The following is a 24399-nucleotide window of genomic DNA, read 5'->3' as shown; positions in this document are numbered from 1 at the left end:
CTTCTGCAGCAAACCTATCTGCTTTAAAAGAAAGCTGTGCTCACTGGCTCATTCATTCATTCATTCATTTACTCACAAATATTTATTGGCTAAGGCACTGTGTAGTGTAATGTAGTGGATAAATCTTGGTGAATAAAACAAACATGTTTCATGCTTACATGGAGCCTATAATTTAAAGGACAGATATTAAAGAAATAAATATATACACTAATATATAATTACAAATTGTGATGAATGCTATGATGGAAATAAAGATTATGGGAGGCAATTTATGTTTGGTTGGGGGATATCAGAGAATTCCCTTGAGGAAGTGAATTTTAGCTGAACTGTATTTTGAGGCTAGAATCAGGCAGCTATTCCACTGATTGCGGCAGAATTGTAACCATGAACTCCTGACTTTAAATTATTAGTTCTTAGTACAATTGAGAACTTAGATGTTATTGAAATAATTTAGCTTTTCATGTTCCCAACTGCCCTGTTTCTTAATCTATGATGGTTAGCCACATACTTGACTTTTGCTTCAACAGAATATTATAAGTTTTGGTAACTTCTTGTCTAGAAGTTACCACAAATCTCTTTTGAAGATATTAAAATTATTAAAATACCTTTTCTGATCATTTCCTTTATCTAGTAGCACCAATAGTTTAAAGATTGACTAATGCAGCAACTTGAGGTCAAACAAACTTCAGAATCTTTAGAGTTTCTTTTTTCCCTGTTTTAAAAATACTTCATAATCTTTGTGCTTCATTTTTCTCCCCACTATCAATAGGCAAGGAACTTCACAACTGAGTTTACAATGATTTAGTCTCGTTACTCTGTTGCCTTGTATGTCAATGTGAAATGAATGAACCATGCCAATACCAATTCATTTCTTTTCACCATTTTAGGGACTAAATTAATCCATATTTAATTTCATTGAATCGGCCTTGATGTGATCTAATATATATTGTCTTTAATTGGAATAAAATGCTATGATAGATCCAATATAACCCTACTCTAGCTGAACAATTACTTATGAGGTTTTATTAATAAAAATTTTAGTGGGCAGAAACCTTGGCTTCTTGTATGTGCTGGGTTTTGTTTTTGTTTTTTTTTAATAAAACCTCCACTTTCTAGAATTTGATGACAAATGGACTTCCTAAAGGCATGGTCTTCAAATGCAAATCTGAAAGTTCTGGCATCTTAAAGTAGTTTGTTTTTATGTAATCTGAAGTTAAAAACATGGTTTTAGTCCATTTAATTTGCTATAGGATTATATACTTTTCTTGTTTTTTTTTTTCATTATGTGATATGTTTTTGTGCCTCCCCTCCACACCCCCGTGTAGTGTATCTTTTATGATCCCAGAAGAACAGATGCATTATTTAAACGTGGGATGTTCTACTATGAAAATGAAAACTGGATTGCAGCTGAAGAGGATTTTACAACCTTGTTAAATATAGATCCCCAAAATTCTCAAGCAAGGTGAGAATTATTTTAGATATGGTTTTTGAATGTTTTTTTTTTGAAATGCATTCTCAGGAAAGAAAATTTCTTGAAATACATCAGACAGCCCTTTAAAAGTAGTGAATCGATTTTTAGTGCTACTAGTGAAGGAAAATCTTTACCTATACCCTAAGAGTAGTGGGTAGTTTAACTTAAATGGCATGAAATGATAATTTAGAATTGTTTCATTTGCATTTCCTGAATACTAGTTACATTATCAGTTTTTGAAGTATTGACCTATATTTTGTTTCTTTGGATTTCTTTTCATATACTTTGTATTCATTCAGTACAGAGAACTGTTCATATAGATTTCTGTGCTATCTTATTGTAACTGGGATATTAAACTTTGCTCTTCCAACCTTATTGTGCATAATACAGTTTCCATTTTGTTGCTTTTCTTTTCATCTAAGTTTTGTTTTGAAGAGGCTTAAAATGTGTACGTAGCCATACCTATTCATCTCTTCACTCACAGTTTTTGTTTAACATTAACATTTTTATAGAAAAATACAGCAAGCATCCAAAAAAAGTATACAAAGTACAAACATACAGCTTAATGACTTATCACAATGTAAATGCTCGTGTAACCATTATCAGGTCAAGAAACAACTTTACTAGCACCCTCTTGTGCCTTTGCCTTCCTGAGAAGGTAACCACTGTCCTGACTTGTATTTCTTTATAGTTTCAACACGTAAGTATGTGTCCCTAAACATTCTTGGTTTAGTTTTGCCTGTTTTTTTTGAACTTTATATAAAGAGAATCATAAGGTAGTTTTCTTTCAATTCTAACTTATTTCATTGAATATTATATACTATTGCATGTGGCTGTAGTTTTCTCCTTTTAATTTTTGTATAGTATTCAGTTACATGAATATATTGCAGTTTACTTATCCATCCTACTGTTGATGGACAGTTGAGTGTTTCTAATTTTTGATGATCACAAATACTGTTTCCTTCAACTTTCTTGTACATGACACACATATACTCATTTATGTTGGATGCACAGTAGGAGTAGAACATATGGTACATAGGGTATGCAATTGTTCAGCTGTAGGGCCAAACTAATTTTACAAACTGGTTGTACTACCAGCAGTATATGCAGGCTCCACACCAGTACTGGGTACTATTATAACTTTCAAGTTGTAGCCATCCTAGTGGGTGTGTAGTATTATCTCATTTAGTTTGAATTTTCATTTTCTTCATTACCAACATGATTATTCATTTTCAAAATTTTCTTAACCATTTGGATTTTCTTTTTTGTCATTGATGACTTTTGGGTTGTTGGTCTTTTTTCTTATTGATTTGTATGAACTATTACATATTCTTGATATGGGCCCTTTGTTGGTTATATTTACAGCACATTTTTTTCCTCCTCCAGATTGTCACTGCACTCCTTAAATAATTGTCTTTTGGTAAACAAAGTTTTAAAATGAAACATAGTCTGATTTAGTAACGTTTTTCTTTAAGGTTAGTGCTTTTTTTGTACTATAAGTAAGTTTTTCCTACTTTTGTGTCATGTAGAATTCTCCTGTCTGATCTTCTAGAAGGTTTATTGTTTTGCTTTTAAAGTTAGATTTACAGTGCACCTAGAATCAATTTTTGTATATGATGTGAAGTAGGGAAACAAATTCCACTTTTTCTGCATGCATGTTCAATTTTCCAAGCAACATTTAATAAAAACCCTGTGCCTTTACCATCGCTTTGCAGTGTTAGCTTTGTAGGAAATGAAGATCCATGTATGGGTGGATCTATTTCTCAGTCTCTTTTTCTATTTTGCGGGTCTTAAAAAAAATCTATCTTTGCACCAATACTGTGCTGTCTTAAATACTATAGTTTCATAATAAGTCTTGAAATCCAGTAGAACAGTTCTTTTGATCTGTCAAAATTGTCAGAGCATTCCTTGGCTTTTTTGCATTTCCAAACACATTGAGTTGGGTTAAACTATATGAAAATTGACTTCTTTATATATCAAAATAGTAAAATTTCAAAATTTCATACGGTTTAACCGAACAGAATCAGCAGGTCAACTTCTGTGGCAATTCCTTTGTATTTTGATTGGGGTTGCAATGAATTTATAGAGCGGTAGGGGGAAATTGACATCCTAACAATTTTTAGTCTTTTCATGTATGCATACGGTACATTCTGTTTCTTTAGGTCTTCATTCCTTTAGGTCAGTAATGTTTCATAGTTTGTGTAAAGAAGTCTTTTTCATATCTTTTTCTTTTTTAAAATTAATTAATTAATTATTTTTAAAAACATCTTTATTCGAGTATAATTGCTTTACAATGGTGTGTTAGTTTCTGCTTTATAACAAAGTGAATCAGCTATACATATACATATATCCCCATGTCTCCTCCCTCTTGCATCTCCCTCCCTCTTACCCTCCCTATCCCACCCCTCTAGGTGGTCACAAAGCACTGAGCTGATCTCCCTGTGCTATGTGGCTGCTTCCCACTAGCTATCTATTTTACGTTTGGTAGTGTATATATGTCCATGCCACTCTCTCACTTTGTCCCAGCTTACCCTTCCCCTTCCCTGTGTCCTCAAGTCCATTCTCTAGTAGGTCTGCGTCTTTATTCCCATCCTGCCCCTAGGTTCTTCATAACTATTTTCTTTTTTTTTAGATTCCATATATATGTGTTAGCGTACGTTGTTTGTTTTTCTCTTTCTGACTTACTTCACTCTGTATGACAGACTCTAGGTCCATCCACCTCACTACAAATAAATCAATTTCGTTTCTTTTTATGGCTAAGTAATATTCCATTGTATATGTGCCACATCTTCTTTATCCATTCATCTGTTGGACACTTAGGTTGCTTCCATGTCCTGGCTATTGTAAATAGAGCTGCAATGAGCATTTTGGTACATGACTCTTTTTGCATTATGGTTCTCTCAGGGTATATGCCCAGTAGTGGGATTGCTGGGTCGTATTACAGTTCTATTTTTAGTTTTTTAAGGAACCTCCATACTATTCAACATAGTGGCTGTATCAATTTACATTCCCACCAACAGCGCAAGAGGGTTCCCTTTTCTCCACACCCTCTCCAGCATTTATTGTTTGTAGATTTTTTGATGATGGCCATTCTGACTGGTGTGATGTGATACTTCATTGTAGTTTTAAGTTGCATTTCTCTACTGATTAGTGATGTTGAGCATCCTTTCATGTGTTTGTTGGCAATCTATATATCTTCTTTGGAGAAATGTCTATTTAGGTCTGCTGCCCATGTTTGGATTGGGTTGTTTGTTTTTTGATATTGAGCTGCATGAGCTGCTTGTATATTTTGGAGATTAATCCTTTGTCAGTTGCTTTGTTTGCAAATATTTTCTCCCATTCTGAGGGTTGTCTTTTCATCTTGTTTATGATTTCCTTTGCTGTGCAAAAGCTTTTAAGTTTAATTAAGTCCCATTTGTTTGTTTTTGTTTTAATTTCCATTTCTCTAGGAGGTGGATCAAAAAGGATCTTGGTGTGATTTATGTCATAGAGTGTTCTGCCTATGTTTTCCTCCAAGAGTTTTATAGTGTTTGGCCTTACATTTAGGTCTTTAATCCATTTTGAGTTTACTTTTGTGTATGGTGTTAGGGAGTGTTCTAATTTCATGCTTTAACATGTAGCTGTCCAGCTTTCCCAGCACCACTTATTGAAGAGGCTGTCTTTTCTCCATTGTATATTTTTCCCTCCTTTATCAAAGATAAGTTCACCATAGATGCCTGGGTTTATCTCTGGGCTTTCTATCCTGTTCCATTAATCAGTATTTCTCTTTTTGTGCCAGTACCATACTGTCTTGATTATTGTAGATTTGGAGTGTACTCGGAAGTCCAGGAGCCTGATTCCTCCAGCTCTGTTTTTCTTTCTCAAGATTGCTTTGGGTATTCAGGATCTTTTGTGTTTCCATACAAACTGTGAATTTTTTTGTTCTAGTTCTGTGAAAAATTTCATTGGTAGTCTGATAGGGATTGTATTGAATCTGTAGAATGCTTTGGGTAGTAGAGTCATTTTCACAATGTTGATTCTTCCAATCCAAGAATATGGTATATCTCTCCATCTGTTTGTATCATCTTTAATTTCTTTCATCAGTGTCTTATAATTTTCTGCATACAGGTCTTTTGTCTCCTTAGGTAGGTTTATATCTAGGTATTTTATTCTTTTTGTTGCAATGGTAAATGGGAGTGTTTCCATAATTTCTCTTTCAGATTTTTCATCATTAGTGTATAGGACTGCAAGAGATTTCTGTGCATTAATTTTGTATCCTGCTACTTTACCAAATTCATTGATTAGTTCTAGTAGTTTTCTGGTAGCATCTTTAGGATTCTCTATGTATAGTATCATGTCATCTGCAAACAGTGACAGTTTTATTTCTTCTTTTCTGATTTGGGTTCCTTTTATTTCTTTTTTGTCTCTGATTGCTGTGGCTAAAACTTCCAAAACTATGTTGAATAATAGTGGTGAGAGTGGGCAACCTTGTCTTGTTCCTGATCTTAGTGGAAATGGTTTCAGTTTTTCACCATTGAGAACAATGTTGGCTGTGGGTTTGTCATATATGCCTTTATTATGTTGAGGAAAGTTCCCTCTATGCCTACTTTCTGGAGAGTTTTTATCATAAATGGGTGTTGAATTTTTTCAAAAGCTTTTTCTGCATCTATTGAGATTATCATATGGTTTTCATCCTGCAGTTCATTAATATAGTGCATCACATTTATTGATTTGGATATATTGAAGAATCCTTGCATTCCTGGGATAAACCCACTTGAACCTGATGTATGATCCTTTTTATTTGCTGCTGGATTCTGTCTGCTAGTATTTTGTTGAGGATTTTTTCATCTATGTTCATCAGTGATATTGGCCTGTAGTTTTCTTTCTTTGTGACATCTTTGTCTGGTTTTGGTATCAGGGTGTTGGTGGCCTCTTAGAATGAGTTTGGGAGTGTTTCTCCCTCTGCTATATTATGGAAGGTTTGAGAAGGATAGGTGTTAGCTCTTCTCTAAATGTTTGATAGAATTTGCCTGTGAAGCCATCTGGTCCTGGGCTTTTGTTTGTTGGAAGATATTTAATCACAACTTCAATTTCAGTGCTGTAATGGGTCTCTTTATATTTTCTATTTCTTCCTGGTTCAGTCTTGGAAGGTTGTACTTTTCTAAGAATTTGTCCATTTCTTCCACATTGTCCATTTTATTGGCGTATAGTCACTTATAGTAATCTCTCATGATCCTTTGTATTTCTGCAATGTGATGTTCTCCTTTTGCATTTATCATTCTGTTGATCTGAGTTTTCTCCCTTTGTTTCTTTTTTTTAAAAAAATCTATTTATTTATTTATTTTTGGCTGCATTTGTTTTCATTGCTGCACATGGGCTTCTCACTGTGGTGGCTTCTCTTGTGGTGGAGCATGGGCTCTAGGCGTGCAGGCTTCAGTAGTTGTGGCACATAGGCTTAGCTGCTCTGTGGCATGTGGGAACCTCCCGGACTAAGGATCGAGCCCGTGTCCCCTGCATTGGCAGGCGGATTCTTAACCAATGCGCCACCAGGGAAGCCCCTCCCTTTGTTTCTTGATGAGTCCGGCTAATGGCTTATCAATTTTGTTTACCTTCTCAAAGTACCAGCTTTTAGGTTTATTGATCTTTGCTATCATTTCCTTCATCTTTTTCATTTATTTCTGATCTGAACTTTATGATTTCTTTCCTTCAGCTAACTATGTTTTTTTTTTTATTGTTGTTGTTCTTCTTTCTCTAATTGCTTTAGGTGTAAGAATAGTTGTTTATTTGAGATTTTTCTTGTTTCTTGAGGCAGGATTGTATTGCTATAAACTTCACTCTTAGAACTGCTTTTGCTGCATCCCATAGGTTTTGGGCCATTGCGTTTTCATTGTCATTTGTTTCTAGGTATTTTTTGATTTTCTCTTTGATTTCTTCAGTGATCTCTTGGTTATTTAGTAGTGTATTGTTTAGCCTCCATGTATTTGTATTTTTTACAGATTTTTTTTCCTGAAATTGATATCTAGTCTCATAGCGTTGTGGTCAGAAAAGATACTTGATACGTTTTTAGTTTTATTAAATTTACCAAGGCTTGATTTGTGACCCAAGATATGATCTCTCCTGGAGAATGTTCCATGAGAACTTGAGAAGAAAGTGTATTCTGTTCTTTTTGGATGGAATGTCCTATAAATATCAATTAAGTCCATCTTGTTTAATGTGTCATTTAAAGCTTGTGTTTCCTTATTCATTTTCATTTTGGTTGATCTGTCCATTGGTGAATGTGTGGTGTTAAAGTCCCCTACTATGATTGTGTTACTGTCGATTTTCCCTTTTATGGCTGTTAGCATTTGCCTTATGTATTGAGGTGCTCCTATGTTGGGTGCATAAAGATTTACAATTTTTATATCTTCTTCTTCGATTGATCCCTTGATCATTATGTAGTGTCCTTCTCTGTCTCTTGTAATAGTCTTTATTTCAAAGTCTATTTTGTCTGCTATGAGAATTGCTTCTCCAGCTTTCTTTTGATTTCCAGTTGCATGGAGTATGTTTTTCCATCCCCTCACTTTCGGTCTGTATGTGTCCCTATGTCTGAAGTTGGTCTCTTGTAGACAGCATACATAAAGGTCTTGTTTTTGTATCCATTCAGCCAGTCTATGTCTTTTAGTTGGAGCATTTAATCCATTTACATTTAAGTTAATTATCGATATGTATGTCCCTATTACCATTTTCTTAATTGTTTTGGGTTTGTTATTGTAGGTCTTTTCCTTCTCTTGCGCTTCCTGCCTAGAGAAGTTCCTTTAGCATTTGTTGTTAAGCTGGTTTGGTGGTGCTGAATTCTCTTAGCTTTTGCTTGTCTGTAAAGGTTTTAATTGCTCCATCAAATCTGAATGAGATCCTTGCTGGGTAGAGTAATCTTGGTTGTAGGTTTTTCCCCTTCACCACTTTAAATATGTCCCACCACTCCCTTCTGGCTTGCAGAGTGTCTGCAGAAAGATCAGCTGTTAATCTTATGGAGATTCCCTTGTATGGTATTTGTTGCTTTTCCCTTGCTGATTTTAATATTTTTTCTTTGTATTTAATTTTTGATAGTTTGATTAATATGTGTCTTGGCATGTTTCTCCTTGGATTTATCCTGTATGGGACTCTCTGCCCTTTCTGGACTTGATTGGCTATTTCCTTTCCCATATTAGGGAAGTGTTCAAGTATAATTTCTTCAAATATTTCCTCAGTCTCTTTCTTTTCCTTTCTTTTCTGGGACCCCTATAATTTGAATGTTGTTGCGTTTAATGTTGTCCCAGAAGTCTGTGAGACTGTCCTCAATTATTTTCATTCTTTTTTCTTTATTTTACTCTGTGGTAGTTATTTCCACTATTTTATCTTCCAGGTCAGTTATGCGTTCTTCTGCCTCAGTTATTCTGCTACTGATTCCTTCTAGAGAATTTTTAATTTCATTTATTGTGTTGTTCATCATTGTTTCTTTGCTCTTTAGTTCTTCTAGGTCCTTGTTAAACGTTTCTTTTATTTTCTCCATTCTATTTCCAGGATTTTGGATAATCTTTACTATCACTACTCTGAATTGTTTTTCAGGTAGACTGCCTATTTCCTCTTCATTTGTTTGGTTTGTTGGGTTTTTACCTTGCTCCTTCATCTGCTGTGTATTTCTCTGTCTTCTCATTTTGCTTGACTTACTGTGTTTGGGGTCTCCTTTTCACAGGCTGCATGTTAGTAATTCCCGTTGTTTTTGGTGTCTGCCCCCAGTGGGTAAGGTTGGTTCAGTGGGTTGTGTGGGTTTCCTCTTGGAGGGGACTGGTGCCTGTGTTCTGGTGGATGAGGCTGGATCTAGTCTTTCTGGTGTGCAGGACTGCCTCCTGTGGTCTCTTTTGGAGTGTCTGTGCCCCTAGTATGATTTTACACAGCCTCTCTGCAAATGGGTGGTTTGTCTTCCTGTCTTGCAAGTTGTTTGCTGTGGGTTCTCCAGCACTGTATCTTGCTGGTTGTTGAGTGGAGCTGCGTCTTAGTGTTGTGACGGAGATTTCTGGGAGAGCTCTTGCGGATCAATATTACATGGAGCCAGGAGGGCTCTGGTGGTCCAATGTTCTGAACTCAGCTCTCCCACCTCAGAAGCTCAGACCTGACACCTGGCCAGAGCACTAAGACCCTGTCAGCCACACAGCTCAGAAGAAAAGGGAGAAGAAAATAAATAAATAAATAAATAAAATAAAAAAATTTAAAATATTAGAATAAAAAATTTTAAAGGTAATAAAAAAAGAAGAGAGCAACCAAACCAATAAACAAATCCAACAATGATAAAAAGATCTAAAATTTAAACTGATATAAACTTATATATCAGAAACTAGTCAGTCACATAGAGCAAACCTCAAGTCCACAGTTGCTCCCAAAGTCCACCACCTCAATGTTGGGAGGATTTGTTGTCTATTCAGTTATTTCACAGGTGCAGGTACATCAAGTTGATTGTGGAGATTTAATCCGCTGCTCCTGAGGCTGCACGGAGAAATTTTCCTTTCTCTTCTTTGTTTGCACAGCTCCTGGGGTTCAGCTTTGGATTTGGCCCTGCCCCTGCATGTAGGTTGCCCTCTGACGTCTTCTCTTCACCCAGACAGGAGGGGGTTAAAGGAGCAGCTGACTAGGAGGCTCTGTCTCACTCAGGCTGTGGGGAGGGAGGGGTACAGAATGCAGGGTGAGCCTGCAGCTACAGAGGCTGGCCTGACATTGCAACAGCCTGAGGCGTGGTGTGTGTTCTCCCAGGGAAATTGTCCCGGGACACTGGCAGTGACGGGCTGCACAGGCTCCCGGGAGGAGAGGTGTGGATAGTGACCTGTGCTTACACACAGGCTTCTTGGTGGCTGCAGCAGCAGCCTTAGCGTTTCATGCCTGTCTCTGGTGTCTGCGCTGAAAGCTGCGGCTCACGCCTGTCTCTGAAGCTCGTTTAGGGGATGCTCTGAATCCCCAATCCTCGCGCACCCTGAAACAATTGTCTCTTGCTTCTTAGGCATTTCCAGACTTTCTCCCAGATTCTCTCCCAGCTAGCTGTGGTGCATTAGCCCCCTTCAGGCTGTGTTCACGCAGCCAACCCCAGTCCTCTCCCTGGGATCTGCCCTCTGACGCCCGAGCCTCAGCTCCCAGCCCTCACCCATCCCAGCAGGTGAGCAGACAAGCCTTTCAGGCTGGTGACTGCTGGTCGGCCCCAATCCTCTGTGCGGGAATCTCTCTGCTTTGCCATCTGCACCCCTGTTGCTGTGCTCTCCTCCGCGGCTCCAAAGCTTCCCCCCTGCGCACACCCTGTCTCCGCCCGTGAAGGGGCTTCCTAGTGTGTGGAACCTTCTCCTCCTTCACAGCTCCCTCCGAGAGCTGTGGGTCCCATCCCTATTCTTTTGTCTCTGTTTTTTCTTATTTCTTTTGCCCTACGCAGGTACGTAGGCATTTTCTTGCCTTTTGGGAAGTCTGAGGTCTTCTGCCAGTAGGTGTTCTGTAGGAGTTGTTCCACATGTAGATGTATTTTTGATGTATTTGTGGGGAGGAAGGTCGTCTCTATGTCTTACTCCTCTGCCATCTTGAAGGTCCTCTTTTGTCATTTATTTTCTTTTAGCACTTTGAACATATTGCAATGCAGTGTCATATAGATTCCTTTTTTTTTTTTAAGTGAAAAAATCAGTGGTTAGTCAATGCCTTTGAAAGTAATGTGTCGTTTTCCTTTGGTTGCTTTTAAACTTTTCTCATTGTCTTTGTTTTTAAAATTTTTATTTATTTATTTATTTAGTTATGGCTGTGTTGGGTCTTCATTGCAGTGCGAGGGCTTTTCTCTAGTTGCGGCAATCGGGGGCTACTCTTCGTTGATGTGCATGGGCTTCTCATTGCGGTGGCTTCTCTTGTTGTGCAGCACAGGCTCTAGGAGTGTGGGCTTCAGTAGTTGTGGCATGCGGGCTCAGTAGTTGTGGCTCACAGGCTCCTGAGCGCAGGCTCAGTAGTCGTGGCACACGGGCCTAGTTGCGCTGTGGCATGTGGGATCTTCCCTGACCAGGGCTCGAACCTGTGTTCCCTGCATTGGCAGGCAGATTCTTAACCACTGTGCCACCAGGGAAGCCCTTCTTGTCCTTGGATTTCAGCAGTTTTGGTATATTGTGCCTAAGAGTGGTTTTCTTTTTACTTATTGTGTTTATGATTCATAGACTATTCAGTGAGTCATGATCTTTCTGGCCGTGATTTTGAATGAGAAATCAGCTATTCATCTATTGATGAATATTCCAAGTATTCCAAGTACATGATGAGTTGCTTCTCTCATACTGCCTTCAAGATTCTTTCTTTGTCTGTGGCTTTCACCAGGTTGATTATAAGGTGCCTCTACATTTCTTCGAATTTATGGAATCATTGAGCTTCTTGGTTGTATAGACTCATTTCTTTCATCAAATTTGGGAAGCTTTCAACCATTACTTTTTCAAATGTCATTTCTGCTCCTTTACTATCTCCTTTCCTTTTGTGATTTGCAATGTATGCATATGTTGGTATGCTTGATGGTGTTCCAGAGGTCCCTTAGCCTTTTTTTGTTTTTTTTTTCACTCTGTTTTTCTTTCTGCTTCTCAGGCTGGATAATCTGAATTGACCTTACTTCAAGTTTCCTGAATTTTTCTTTTGCCTTCTCAAATCTGTTGTTGAAACCTAGTGAATTTTCATTTGTTTTTGTAGTTTTCAACTCCAGAATTTCTATTTGGTTTCTTTTTTTCAATAATTTCTCTATCTATCAATCTAGTTCTATCTATCAGTATCTTTATTGATACTCTCTATGTGTTGAGACATCATTCTCCTAGTTTTCTTTAGTTCTTTATGGTTTCTTTTAGCTATATGAACATATTTAAGATAGTTTTGTGGGTTGTTTTGTTTTGTTTTGTTTTTTGTTTTTGGCTGGGCCAAATGGCTTGCAGGATGTTAGTTCCCTGACCAGGGATCAAACCTGCGCCCTGGCAGTGAAAGCGCCGAGTCCTAACCACTGGACCGCCATGGGTTTCCCAAAGATAGTTTATTTAAAGTTTTTAAGTTGATTTTAAGACAGTTGATTTTAAGTCTTTGTCCAATGTCTGGGCTTCCTCAAGGATGGTTTCTATTTTTTTCTTTTTATCCTGTGAATGGGCCATATTTTCTTCTTCCTTTGCATTACTTGTAATTGTTTGTTGAAAAGTAGTCACTTTGAATATTATTATGTGGCACCTTTGGATATCATATTCACCTCCTCCTCTTTAAGTGTTTTTTGTTGCTGCTTCTTGTCGTTCGTGTAGTTTGTTTAGTGACTTTTCTGAACAGATTTTGTAAGTCTGTATTCTTTGTCATGTGTGGCCACTGAAGTCTGTGTTCTGTTATCTTGGAGGTTAGCTAGTGATTTGACTGAGATTCCAACTAAACCAACCAACGAAACAAACAAAAAAACTCTCTCAGTCTTTGCAGATTGACTCTCTTTTGGGGCACTCCCTGAATGCTTATCCAGACAACTTCAATGCCTTGGCTTTCATGTCCTACTTGCACAGAGCCTTAATTAACCAGAGGTGAAAGCTAAGGGTCTTCGTAGGTCTTTTCTGTGCATGCTTTCAGCCTTGGGTTTGCATGTGGCCTTTTAGATTCCCTAAAATATGCGGAAACTTTCTAAAGCCCTCATCCCCCTGGTATCTCCTTCTCCACCTTCTTTCTTACAAGGGTTTTTGGTTTGACTATTGCCTGCCCCAGCTGTTATCCCTTGCCCCAAGTGGCAGCAGCTAATACATTTGCCTTTAAATGACTTTGATAAATACCATCCAGGAAGTCACATCAGCCCTGGGAAAGCTCTAAGGCAGTCAAAACAAAGGGAAACATTTGAGCCAGTCTTTCAGTGATCCACCAGACAGGTCAAAACTACACAGCTACAGTTCTTTGAGAATAAGATTTGTATTTTTCCCTCTGGTACTAGTAACCTGCATCAGGAATGCAGGTTGTTTTCTTCAAGGCCACCATGTGTCTGGGAAGTTGGGGAGGGAAATAGGGTGAGTTAGAACACCACAGAGCTCTCTTACCAAAATTCTGCAGCTTTTCCTCCTTTATTAAGTATTACCCTGGTGATTCTAAGTTTTTAATTAGATTCTTAATTCTTTAATTGCTTCTGACAGTGTTTGCCCGCTTATTCATTGCTTTTGTGGAAAGGTGGAGTTTCGGAGTTCCCTGTTTTACCTCTTTTGCTCTACTCTAATTTCCCAACTCATTTTATCATTGCATCAACTTTAACTTAACAATAATGTTGGTGATAATAAGAATCTTCATCTTTTGAACTTAATGAAAATGCCTTTGACTTTTACCAAGAAACATCACAGTTGTAATTTTTGAGCCATTTATTCTTTAATTATTTCAAGGGAGTATCTCTTTATTCCTGTTTAAATTTTTTTCCTATGATCTATGTATAAGAATTTCATGGTAATAGGCTTTCTAATTTTGAAGGATAAATGCCTCTTGGCCGTCATATATTTTTAGATAGAATATTATTAAACAATACTGAATTTGCTTTGTCTTCACTTTCTTCAAGAGTTTTTCATCTATATTCATAGTAAGATTGTTCACTAATTTCATAGTCAGATTTTGATTTCAGGATTTGGCTACTTTCTCAAAATGAATTAAGTCTTTCATCTTTTTCTTTTCTTAGAAACATGTCTTTAGAATTGGATAATTTTTGTTCTTTGAAAGTTTGAAATAACTTACTTCTAGAATTATCTCAGCTTGCAGCCATTTGAAGAGAGGGCAAACTTTTTTGAAGCTCTTTAAAAATTCATCCCTAGTTATTGTTCTATTCTGGTTGTCTACTTCTTGACTTAAAGGGGGATTACTTGCAGGAAGGCATCAGATTAGTTGGAGAAGAACAGAAGGTTAATTCAAGGTGTTATAATGTGGTGTTATCTTATGGGAGGCCTTATATGCCTTTTTAAGAGAATTCAGCCTTATCTCATTGTCAATAGGGGGCTGTTGAAAGTTTTTGAGAAAAGTGATCTTTATTAGCTGATGATCAAATCTCATCACGCTAGAGATAAGAATGGAATAAAGTAGTAGCCCAGATGTGATCTGATGAGGGTCTTCAGTATTGAGGCGGTAGAAATGAAAGAAGGAATGGACGCAGAAGTCAGTGTGTTTGAGGAATTGACATGACTTAATGGAATCCTACAAAAAAATTAGTAATGCTTTATTCTGTAAGATTTTAAGTTCAGAATCATATATATACTCAGAAATAATTAGTAATAGTCTTTAGCAATCAGAAATTATTAAAAATAAATGTAAGATTCTTATATTCATTAGAAACTACATACGACATTTCTTATATGTGGGGTAAAAAAATATTTTGTTCCACGATAAAATATCCTAAGTCTTAGGATGCTTAGTGCTTTTGAAAGACCTCTGTTACTTGCTGTACTCTTTTTTCCAAATTACCATTGTTTTCATACTATAACCTTCTTGAACATCTATTTTCCTTCCCCTGGATTTAACTTCTTCAGAGCAGGCAACCTACTAGCTTTCTTCCTGTTTTTCCTTAATTGTCTTTTTAATTTTAGCTGTAAAGACTGACTTGTTTTACATTATTAAGTGATCGAAGATGAGATTTTCAGAGTTGATATAGGTCAATGAAAATTTCGAAATTGAAGTCAGAAGTTAATGGAGATAGAATTCAACTCATAAAACTGATACAATAGCTTTTACCCTTGCAGATAGAGCTGCCTCCCATTTTTGGGGGTGTATCTTCAGTGTATCTTGGGTGCCTCATTTATTTTATTGACACACCTCTCTGATAAATGTAAGAAATATAATATAATTATTAAGCATATATATAATTAATATATAATATTATCAACAAGCATAAAGTATTTTATTATATATTTATATATTTATTTATACATATAATAATAAAGTATTTTATTATATATTTACATATTTATTTATAAATTGTCCATATCCTTTTTGCTATTAACATTATGACTAAACTTTCCTGGGAAGCAAAGAGAAATAATCACAAGTTGTTATTCAAATATAAAAGTAGTTGTATAAGTTTGCCCAAAAGAGAAAATTTATATTTTGCAGTACATGTTAAAATGAATTTTTTACTTTTTCTAGGACATACCGAGGGAGAGTATATTTTAAACAGCACTTTTATAAGCAAGCAACTCAAGATCTTTCTACTGCAATTCACTTAGATCCTAATAACTGGTTAGCATTGTATTACAGAGCCTGCTTATTTAGGAAGAGTAACCCTCTTAGAGCACTGCAGGATTATAGTGTTTCAGGTACTTCACCTTTAATGGCAAATATATGGGAATTTAATCTGAGGTTCAGCAGCTCACTTTCATGGAGTAGAATACTAATGTGAGATGACTAATGTAATATGTATATTGTTATACCTTTATATATATATACTTATATATATTTATATAGCATATATATTTATTTATACTTAAAGCTACAATAATTTAGCTAAAAGTGTTTCTAATATTCCCTTTTAGTGTGTATGAGTGTGTGTGTGTTTACGTGTGTACAACTGTGACAGAGAGAACATCATATCAAAGAAATCTCTTTCTATATATGAAGTTCTGAGGCTATTTATGGAAATCCAGGCCATTTCTTTTTTTTTTTTTTTTTTTTTTTTTTTTTGCGGTACGTGGGCCTCTCACCGATGTGGCCTCTCCCGTTGCGGAGCACAGGCTCCGGACGCGCAGGCCTAGCGGCCACGGCTCACAGGCCCAGCTGCTCCGCGGCACGTGGGATCCTCCCGGACCGGGGCACGAACCCGCGCCCCCTGCATCGGCAGGCGGACCCCCAACCACTGCGCCACCAGGGAAGCCCCAGGCCTATTTCTTAGTCGTCTTGATAAAATGGTAGTGATTTTTCCTAGTGGGCTGTGTCCTACTCCATAGACCCAGCCCATGGATTAGTCAAATTCAGAGTTTTGTAACCCTTAGACTAAAAATGGGCTTTGAGAATCCTCAGTAAGAGGATGCAGCAGCAAAAAGTGGCCATTTTCTCTTTACCCTGTACCAGTGCATTCTTGGTATATGAATATGTCCACAATTCTGGGCATAGAATAAGTGCTCAGTAAACAGTGTTCAGCTGAATAAATTAGCCCATCCTGACTGGCAAATTCTAGCCAGAGTCCAACACTCCAAACATGGCTGTGTTCACCTGGGTGCAAAGTGCTAGAATCCCAACATCCTAGATGAGGCAGAATCTAGAGATTAAGGAGACCACTAGACTCTTAGGAAGAGAATACATAGCTCCTCAGGGGAGGCAATCTAAGATGATTGTTTCTCCTTTTTTTTCCTTTGGCAGTGCTTTGCATCTTGGGGGATTTCAGTTCCCTGACCAGGGATTGAACCCGGGCCATAACAGTGAAAATGCCGAATCCTAACCGCTAGACCACCAGGGAACTCCAAAAGATGATTGTTTCTTGATATCTCTAAATCCATTTGCCTTCTGAGGTCACCCTTCCCATGAATATTCAAATAAAATAACTCAAAGCCCATCCTATGTGCTGAGAGGAGTCTAGTGCCCTCCCTTCTATTTCCAAGGATTCCTAGAAGAGAGAACTGAGGATTCCTGTTCAATTCTCTTGGAATCTTGGTACCTAATTTCTGCTGTCTGATTGAGTCTCCATTTTTGTTCACCCGTTCACTGCTCACGGCTACCATCTGTTACTAAATGTTTTAGGGTTCAGAGGATAAAGTTAGCACAGATAATTTAAATTTGAAGGTTAAACACCCTTATTTCTGTAAGTTTATCTTTTATTGGTCTCTGTCAGCCCTGTCCATCTGCCATCTAGCGAAACCCCTTTCTTCCTGGTCTTCCTAAGAGCTGCTTTCTCGTATTTCCCTCTTCTCCAAGTTTTGGGCTTTTCACCTGCTCTTTTCTAGGCTATCACAATAATACAGATCCTTGTTATTTAATTATTCAGAGCAGACCAGCTTTATTTTAGCCTCAGTCTTTTCCTATAGAATAGCCTAAGGAGTTTTATCTTTCACAATCAAAAAGGACCCTCAATATATTTTTCTAAGCTAATAATAATATCTTACATTCATTAGGCGTTTCACTACTTGCCAAGCACTATTCTGAATGCTATATATGGAGAGTCTCAATTACTCTTCAGAATAATGCTATGAGGTAGGTACTATTATCATCCCCATTTTACTGATGAGAAAACCGAAGCACAGAGAGGATAAGTAATTCTAATATTTTTGTTTCCTCAAGAAGAATGTTTCTCATATGGACACCAAGGGGGGGAAAGCGGCGGGGTGGTGGTGGTGATGGTGTGAAGAATTGGGCGATTGGGATTGACATGTATACACTGATGTGTATAAAACTGATGACTAATAAGAACCTGCTGTATAAAAAAAAAATTAAATTCAAAAATTAAAAAAAGATAAATTGAAAAAAAAGAAGAGGGCTTCCCTGGTGGCGCAGTGGTTTAGAGCCTGCCTGCCGATGCAGGGGACACGGGTTCGTGCCCCCGTTCGGGAAGATCCCACATGCCGCGGAGCGGCTGGGCCCGTGAGCCACAGCCGCTGAGCCTGCGCGTCCGGAGCCTGTGCTCCGCAACGGGAGAGGCCACAACAGTGAGAGGCCCGTGTACCGCAAAAAAAAAAAAAGGAAGAATGTTTCTATTTTTCTAGAGCAACCAACTAACCAACTGCAGCTATTTTTCTCCTTGCTAGACAGTCATACTGTGAACTGAGCAGTCAAATGGCCTTCAAGTGATTGCTTAATCTGTATGATCACTGCTTACACTAGGAATACTTCCCCAAATCTAGTATTGTGCATATTTGTGCCCCAGGCTGTGTGTTCATTTTTTGCAGAACTTTCCCTTTTTAGCTTGAGAAGCTTGGGCGATGTGGATCAAATGTAAAAATCTCATCTACTTCACTGCATGTTTTTGAAAGTTGAGGGGGAATCAGCAAGTGAGGAGACACGAGATAACCTCTAGACTGCTAGACTGGTCACTGATGAGAGCCACATGCCTGGAGTCCTGAGAGGAGGTTATTTTTGCCCCATGCTTCTGTTCTTTGGGATACGCATAGTCAAGTTGCCTGCGTTAACTCCAAGGTCTGCTTGCAATTGGAGTAGCCTCTTTGAGCTGTCCCTCCTGGTTTATGTGTATAAGCCTGACCTCTTCTGTCTGCCCCAGTCTGGGTTTGTACCAGAACCTGTTCTTGGGCCAGTAATGATGCCTTCCTACCTTCCAAATAATAACAAGCCATCAAGGGCAATGGCACCTTTCTGACTGCAATCCACTGCAGGGGATCAGAGGTTAGATTCTAGGCCCATCTTTGCCATTGATTTGCATGGTCACTGTACCTGGCCCCTTTGGACCTTAATCTCTTCGTCTGTAAAGTGAGTGGACTATCATAGATTAATACCAGGATTTCTCCCAGCTCTAATGAGTTTGTGAACCATAACAGTCACATTGTTCCTTATAAACAAATACACTTTTTTATGTGAGTACTGTGTTTTACTCACCAAATAAGTACACGCATGACAGATATGTTTTATTTTATGTAATGTTAAAAAAAATAAGAATAAACAGTAGGAAGGGGCATAGGCTAAAATGTAACTCGGATATGTTTGTTCAGAACCTGAATACGATATATCCCTTTATTCTTAAGCTCTCATAAATGACGGCTGTGAGAATCTTAGCTGCTTCCTGCATCGTGGCACACTCTACACGGATCTAAAACTTTGGTTGCTGGCAGTTTGTGACTTTGAAGCTGTTATTTCTCTAGAAAGGTATGTTTTCCCTTTGATTCTTATTGATTTCACTTTTATATAAAATAGGTGGAAGAAAAAGCTTTCTCCCCTCATCATTAATAACCTTGTAAAAATGAGACAATTATGAAGCCATCCTAGAATTAGAATACTACCTCTGAAAATAAGCTTACTTCTAAAATAAGAACTGTTCTCAATATCTGTTTGCCTCAGATGCTTCTGCAAACTTTAGAGATTGAATGGGTTTGAGAGGAGTTTAAATCCAAGGATAGCAAAATCAACCAGTAATTAAGAGCAGTTTGGGCATGCCCAGGTTAAAACTTTTGGAAGTTAAGTTCATGGAAAATTGTCATCAAGTTTTAAAATAATGGCAAAATACTTGCTTGCTATATTGTTGCTAGGCACGATATACGACTCAGTGGGAAGAAATCCTCTATTTAGGACTTCTGACTACATTTTGTTTAGTAAAGCAAAATAAAAAAAGCAAATACCATTAGAACACAGGTTCAGGAAGGAACAGACTGAAAGTTACATACACTAGTCAGAAAGCCAGGCTGTAAAAAGTAGAAGTTAATTAAATAATTCCTCTTCTTTCCAAAGAAGTATTCTTTAAAATGGAAGGTGTCAGAAAGAGTAACAAATCATGCCCGTTCTGTGCCAACCGGCAGACTGCTTACTTAGCTTATTTAAGGTCAACTTTGAACTTGACTTGGGAAAAGTCATGGAACATGGCTCCATAATGGCCACAGTGGTTTTCTTTGGGATATTTTTGAGTCAGGAAGAGAAAGAAATGAGTTTCAGTTGCAGAAAGCCAGAAAGTGGGCAGTCGGCAAAAGGGTCAGGGCTTCTGTGCAGCTGGGATACAGAATGTGTAGTTTCCTCATTTTGAAATAGAGGCATGGAACAAATAATTTCTAAGGTTATTTCTACATTGAAAATTGTTTGATTCTAAGAGAGAAAAACAACTTTTATTTGATATAGAAAAGCAACTGGGTTAATACCTCTGTGGAGAGGATTTTTAACCCTAAGCCTCGAGAATATTGCTCTTTCTCACTGTTCCTCACCCTTTCTCTTGGCGAATATAACATAGCTTGAGGCAAAAACTTTTGAGTTGAGGAAAACTAAGCTTGTTATCCAAGATAAGTCAAGAATAAGTCAGGGAAGAGTGAAGTATTGCTAAGAGTCTAGGAGACTTCAGGAAATCAGTTCCTAGGACAGGCTCTACAAATGTTTATTCCTAACTAAGGATTTCATAAAGGTGTTTATAATTTTTAATAGAAAGTATTTAACTAATTTATTTTGCTTTAGGAAAACTGTCCTGTCCAAGAGAAAGAACCCTTGTATAAATTGATGTATGTATTTCATTAGGTTCATTTATAATTGGAGAATATCTGGAATAATTAAAATGTCTAAGAATATTTTGCTTTCTCATTTTTTTTAGAACCGTTATTTTGCCTTATATAAATATTGGCCTCATATATCTACTACACCTGGATAACTACATTGAAGCCACTCGGTATTTTTCTGAGGCTATTAGACTTGACCCTATGTATATTCAAAGCTATATTTGTCGAGCAGAAGCCTATCATAAGGTATTTAAGGTTTGAGAACATTGATTTTTTAAAAATGTTTCAATTTTTTGAATATTTGTTCAATGTAATTTCAAATATATCAACGTATTCTTTTTCAGCTAATTACAGAGCCTAACGCATTTATAAGCAATACATATTAGGTAGATATATTGATAGTTAACTATAATTACCCACTTAAAAATCCTCTCCTGATTAGGTGTGAATTTTTGTCTTTTTTTTTTTAAATAATGCCTGTTTTTTTTCTTATTACAAAAGCAATGTATATTTACCACATGTAATATATGTATGCAAATAAGAATACATTAAAAAACATCCATTATTTCATTCTCCAGAGATAACTACTGTTAACATTTTAGAGTCCATCAGTTTTGTGTGTGTGTGTATGAGGAGTGAGTGAATGGGTGAGTTCATAGAATGAGATCTGTGCATAGAATGGGGTCCAAATCATTCACACTTTCTTTTAAATTTTTTTTTAAATTTACAAGTTATTTAAATTAAAAAAATAATATATCCTTAGTGTAAAATTCAAACAATATAGTAAATAATAAGAGCTCTCTCTGACTCCAACCAACTTGGACTTCCCAGAGATAAAGACTGTTAGCTGTTGTGTCTACCTTTCAAAACAGATATTCCCTTCTACTGCTCCATCATTAACTGTCCTGTCCAAGACACTGATTTCTCGCCAGGGTTATTGCAGTAGCCTCCTGGTCTTTTTGCTTCTGTTCTTTATTCCTTTTTGATGGGTTTTCAAAACAGCAGCATAGTGATCCCGTTAAAACATAAATCAGATTATTTTACTTCTTTGCCTGGAACCCTTCAATAGCTTCCCTTTGTGCTCAGAATAAAAGCCAAATCTTGCAAAAGCCAAAGGCCTACAAGAGCTCATGTGAACTGGCTCCTTGTTACCTTTCTGCCCTCATCTCCTACAAGTCCTCTCCTCACATTGCTTTCAGTCAGGATAGCCTGTTATGCTGTGGAAAACAACAACAACAAATAAAAGTTCAAAATCACCATCTTAAAGTAACAAAGGTTCATTTCTTGCTCACACTGCATGTCCATTGGGAGTTTGCTAGGGGCTCTGTTCTCATTGCCTTCATCTCAGGATGCAGTGTGACTAAGTCCTTACCTTCCTGATGATGGAAGCAGAAGACCCTGGGGCCATTTTGGTATTATCCCCAGGGCAGGTTTGCTTTTGATCCCTGTTGGGAAGGGGTGGGGAGTGTGTGTGGCCCTTTTGCTTCACTCCCTGTTGATGGAGCTGAGGCCTTATGGGGAAGTTGGAATTTCCTCCGAGCATATTTAGAAACCAAAGCACCAGCATAATATCAAGGTGTAAGGACATATATTCAAAGACTCATTGTTCTGAGGAGACAAAAACCTCTTCACAGTAATGGTTGAATAAATTATGTTGTATTCACACTATAGAGTATTATATAGTCAATAAAAAGAATAGTTAGAATTATGCCAGGTGATTTGGAGGGATTTCCAAGAGATATTCTAGAACAAGATTTAGAAGACTTTAAAGTGTATACAGTATGATCCCATGTAGATAAAACGATGACAAACCAAACCCTGTGTATGTATATAGAAGAATACATATGCCTACGGTGTGGGTTTAGGCTCCAGGGTAAATCCAATCTAATGCTACCTGGAGAAGTCCAGCCCCAGGAAAACTTGCAAAGACCAGAGAGTGAGCCTCCATCATTCCCAGTCAGGGTTTCCTCAATGCATAGCTATGTATGATTGGAACCAGGTGGAGCAATGCAGGCATATGACAAGGTGGTTTATTAATTATACCAACCTGATCAGGGTTAGCTTGAGAAGCAGCAGGCCTGAAGTTCCACAGTCATTCTTAAATTTATTTAAAAACATCTCAGACTCCCTCCTTTTGAATTCCCTCTTTTGACTCCACCCACTATTTCCTCCAAACACTTTGCACCATTTTAACAGGTATTGTCTACTTCTATGCACAAATGTTTTGATCACCATGTCAGCATAGTAAGAGGAGTCGTTGGTTGTCCCAGGTTCATTTTGCTGGGATGTGTTTAGTTCCCCCTTTTGTAATTTCCCCAATGTTTGTAAAAATTTGTATAAATTCAGATTATGCTCTGTAACCAGTATTAAGGAAAGAATCGTTGTTTACTTTTCATTGTATATTGATTTTAAACAGATATCTTTTTCATCATTGTTGTATTTTGTTTTATTCATTCATTTTACTCATTAAGTGCAAGCTTGTTTTTCCTCTCTTAATTTTAAGTGGAATTGACTTTTACTTTTTATTTTACATTCCTTTGCAAGCTAGTTTATTAGCATGAGTAAAGTTTGGTGTAAAAGGTGTTATGGTTGAGGGAGAAAACTGAAAAGCTAAACAAAAAAGAAAAAGAAACTAGAATATATGATATAATCATATTTATTTAAAACTATATATTTGTGGATCTGTGTAATCATTCTTTAAATTTAAAGATAATTAAAAAAAAAGACTTTGCTTCATAAATTTTTTTTTAACTTCTCTGTATCCCACTTGCTTTGATGATTCTTAAGAAACACATGTATTAGGAGAGATTCCTGCAAAATTTCTGTATTGAAGGGTGGGAGGGAATAACTATCAGAAAGGAAGCAGTATTATTATGAGCTAAGTTTCTATTTATCACTCAACAGTTGCACAAATTGAAAAAGGCAGTAAGAGAGTTATCTCGTGCTATCCACCTTCAGCCAGATGGAATCCAATTATATATAATAAGGTATGTGTATAGAAATAGAATTCTTCTTGGGATAACTTAGTATCTGAGCTAGCTGTTGGAATCCTTAGTTCTTTCTTGATCCTTCCAGCCTCCTTGTTTTACATTTAATCTCCCAGAAATGGCCATCTCCAAATCAGCAAGTCAGATATAGTTGTTTTTGTTAAACTTTAAGATAATTCATAATATAAGATAACAGATCTTTCCCTTTGTTCTGTCCTTGCATCAAAACACAACTGTCTGTGTTTAAGTTCTTTGAGGCCTCTCTAGATTACTGGTTAGATAGTTATCACAGATCTCATGAAAGTAAGGTAATATATTTTGATTGTGTACCCAGAGGTACCAAGTATAAACCTCAGATAATTCAGTGAAAAAAAAGATACATTGAATTGTATTTCAAATGCAGTAGAGCAAGCTATAAAAGGACCCATTGCAAATTATGAGTTATCACTACCAAAAATATATTATAATTACTAACATGGGAAATGGATTTACAGAAAATGGGAAAATGGACTGGAACAATGCTTTCTGATAAGGTCTTGCTTCATCTTTTAACTCTTGAACCACATTTTAACAATTTATGTAAATACTTCTCCATTTGTATGCCCCTTAAACTGTGTTTAGCTTTTAAAATTTCTCAGCAACAGAGTATAACTTTTCAAATGCTGATAATTACAAAAAGATCTGACTATTTTTCTTTCAGCTTCATATTTACTAAATTGTTTTCTTCTCACATCTCCACGCTAATTGGCCTATTTAGACTTACATAAAATATTTATAATTTCAAATGTATTATAATAAGTATGAATAAATGTATTATAATTTAAAATTTTAAGTAACTGAGTATAAAAAACTTTAT

At 37.0% G+C, this 24399-nt stretch overlaps 1 protein-coding gene across 1 annotated transcript in view; it reads left to right on the top strand.

The window, feature by feature from the left end:
* Positions 1-24399, top strand: part of TTC6 (tetratricopeptide repeat domain 6) — a 220782-nt gene that overhangs the window by 154942 nt on the left and 41441 nt on the right. Inside the window, exons 15-19 of the mRNA XM_079912364.1 lie at positions 1326-1462; positions 15575-15744; positions 19111-19231; positions 20652-20802; positions 23461-23543. Coding sequence (XP_079768490.1) covers positions 1326-1462; positions 15575-15744; positions 19111-19231; positions 20652-20802; positions 23461-23543 — 662 coding nt within the window. The remainder of the gene's footprint in view (positions 1-1325; positions 1463-15574; positions 15745-19110; positions 19232-20651; positions 20803-23460; positions 23544-24399) is intronic.

The sequence above is a fragment of the Stenella coeruleoalba genome (assembly GCF_951394435.1).
Source record: "Stenella coeruleoalba genome assembly, chromosome: 2".
In the NCBI taxonomy this organism is placed as follows: Eukaryota; Metazoa; Chordata; class Mammalia; order Artiodactyla; family Delphinidae; genus Stenella; species Stenella coeruleoalba.
Note: the sequence above shows the minus strand (reverse complement) of the source record. Positions and strands in the feature narration are given on the sequence as shown.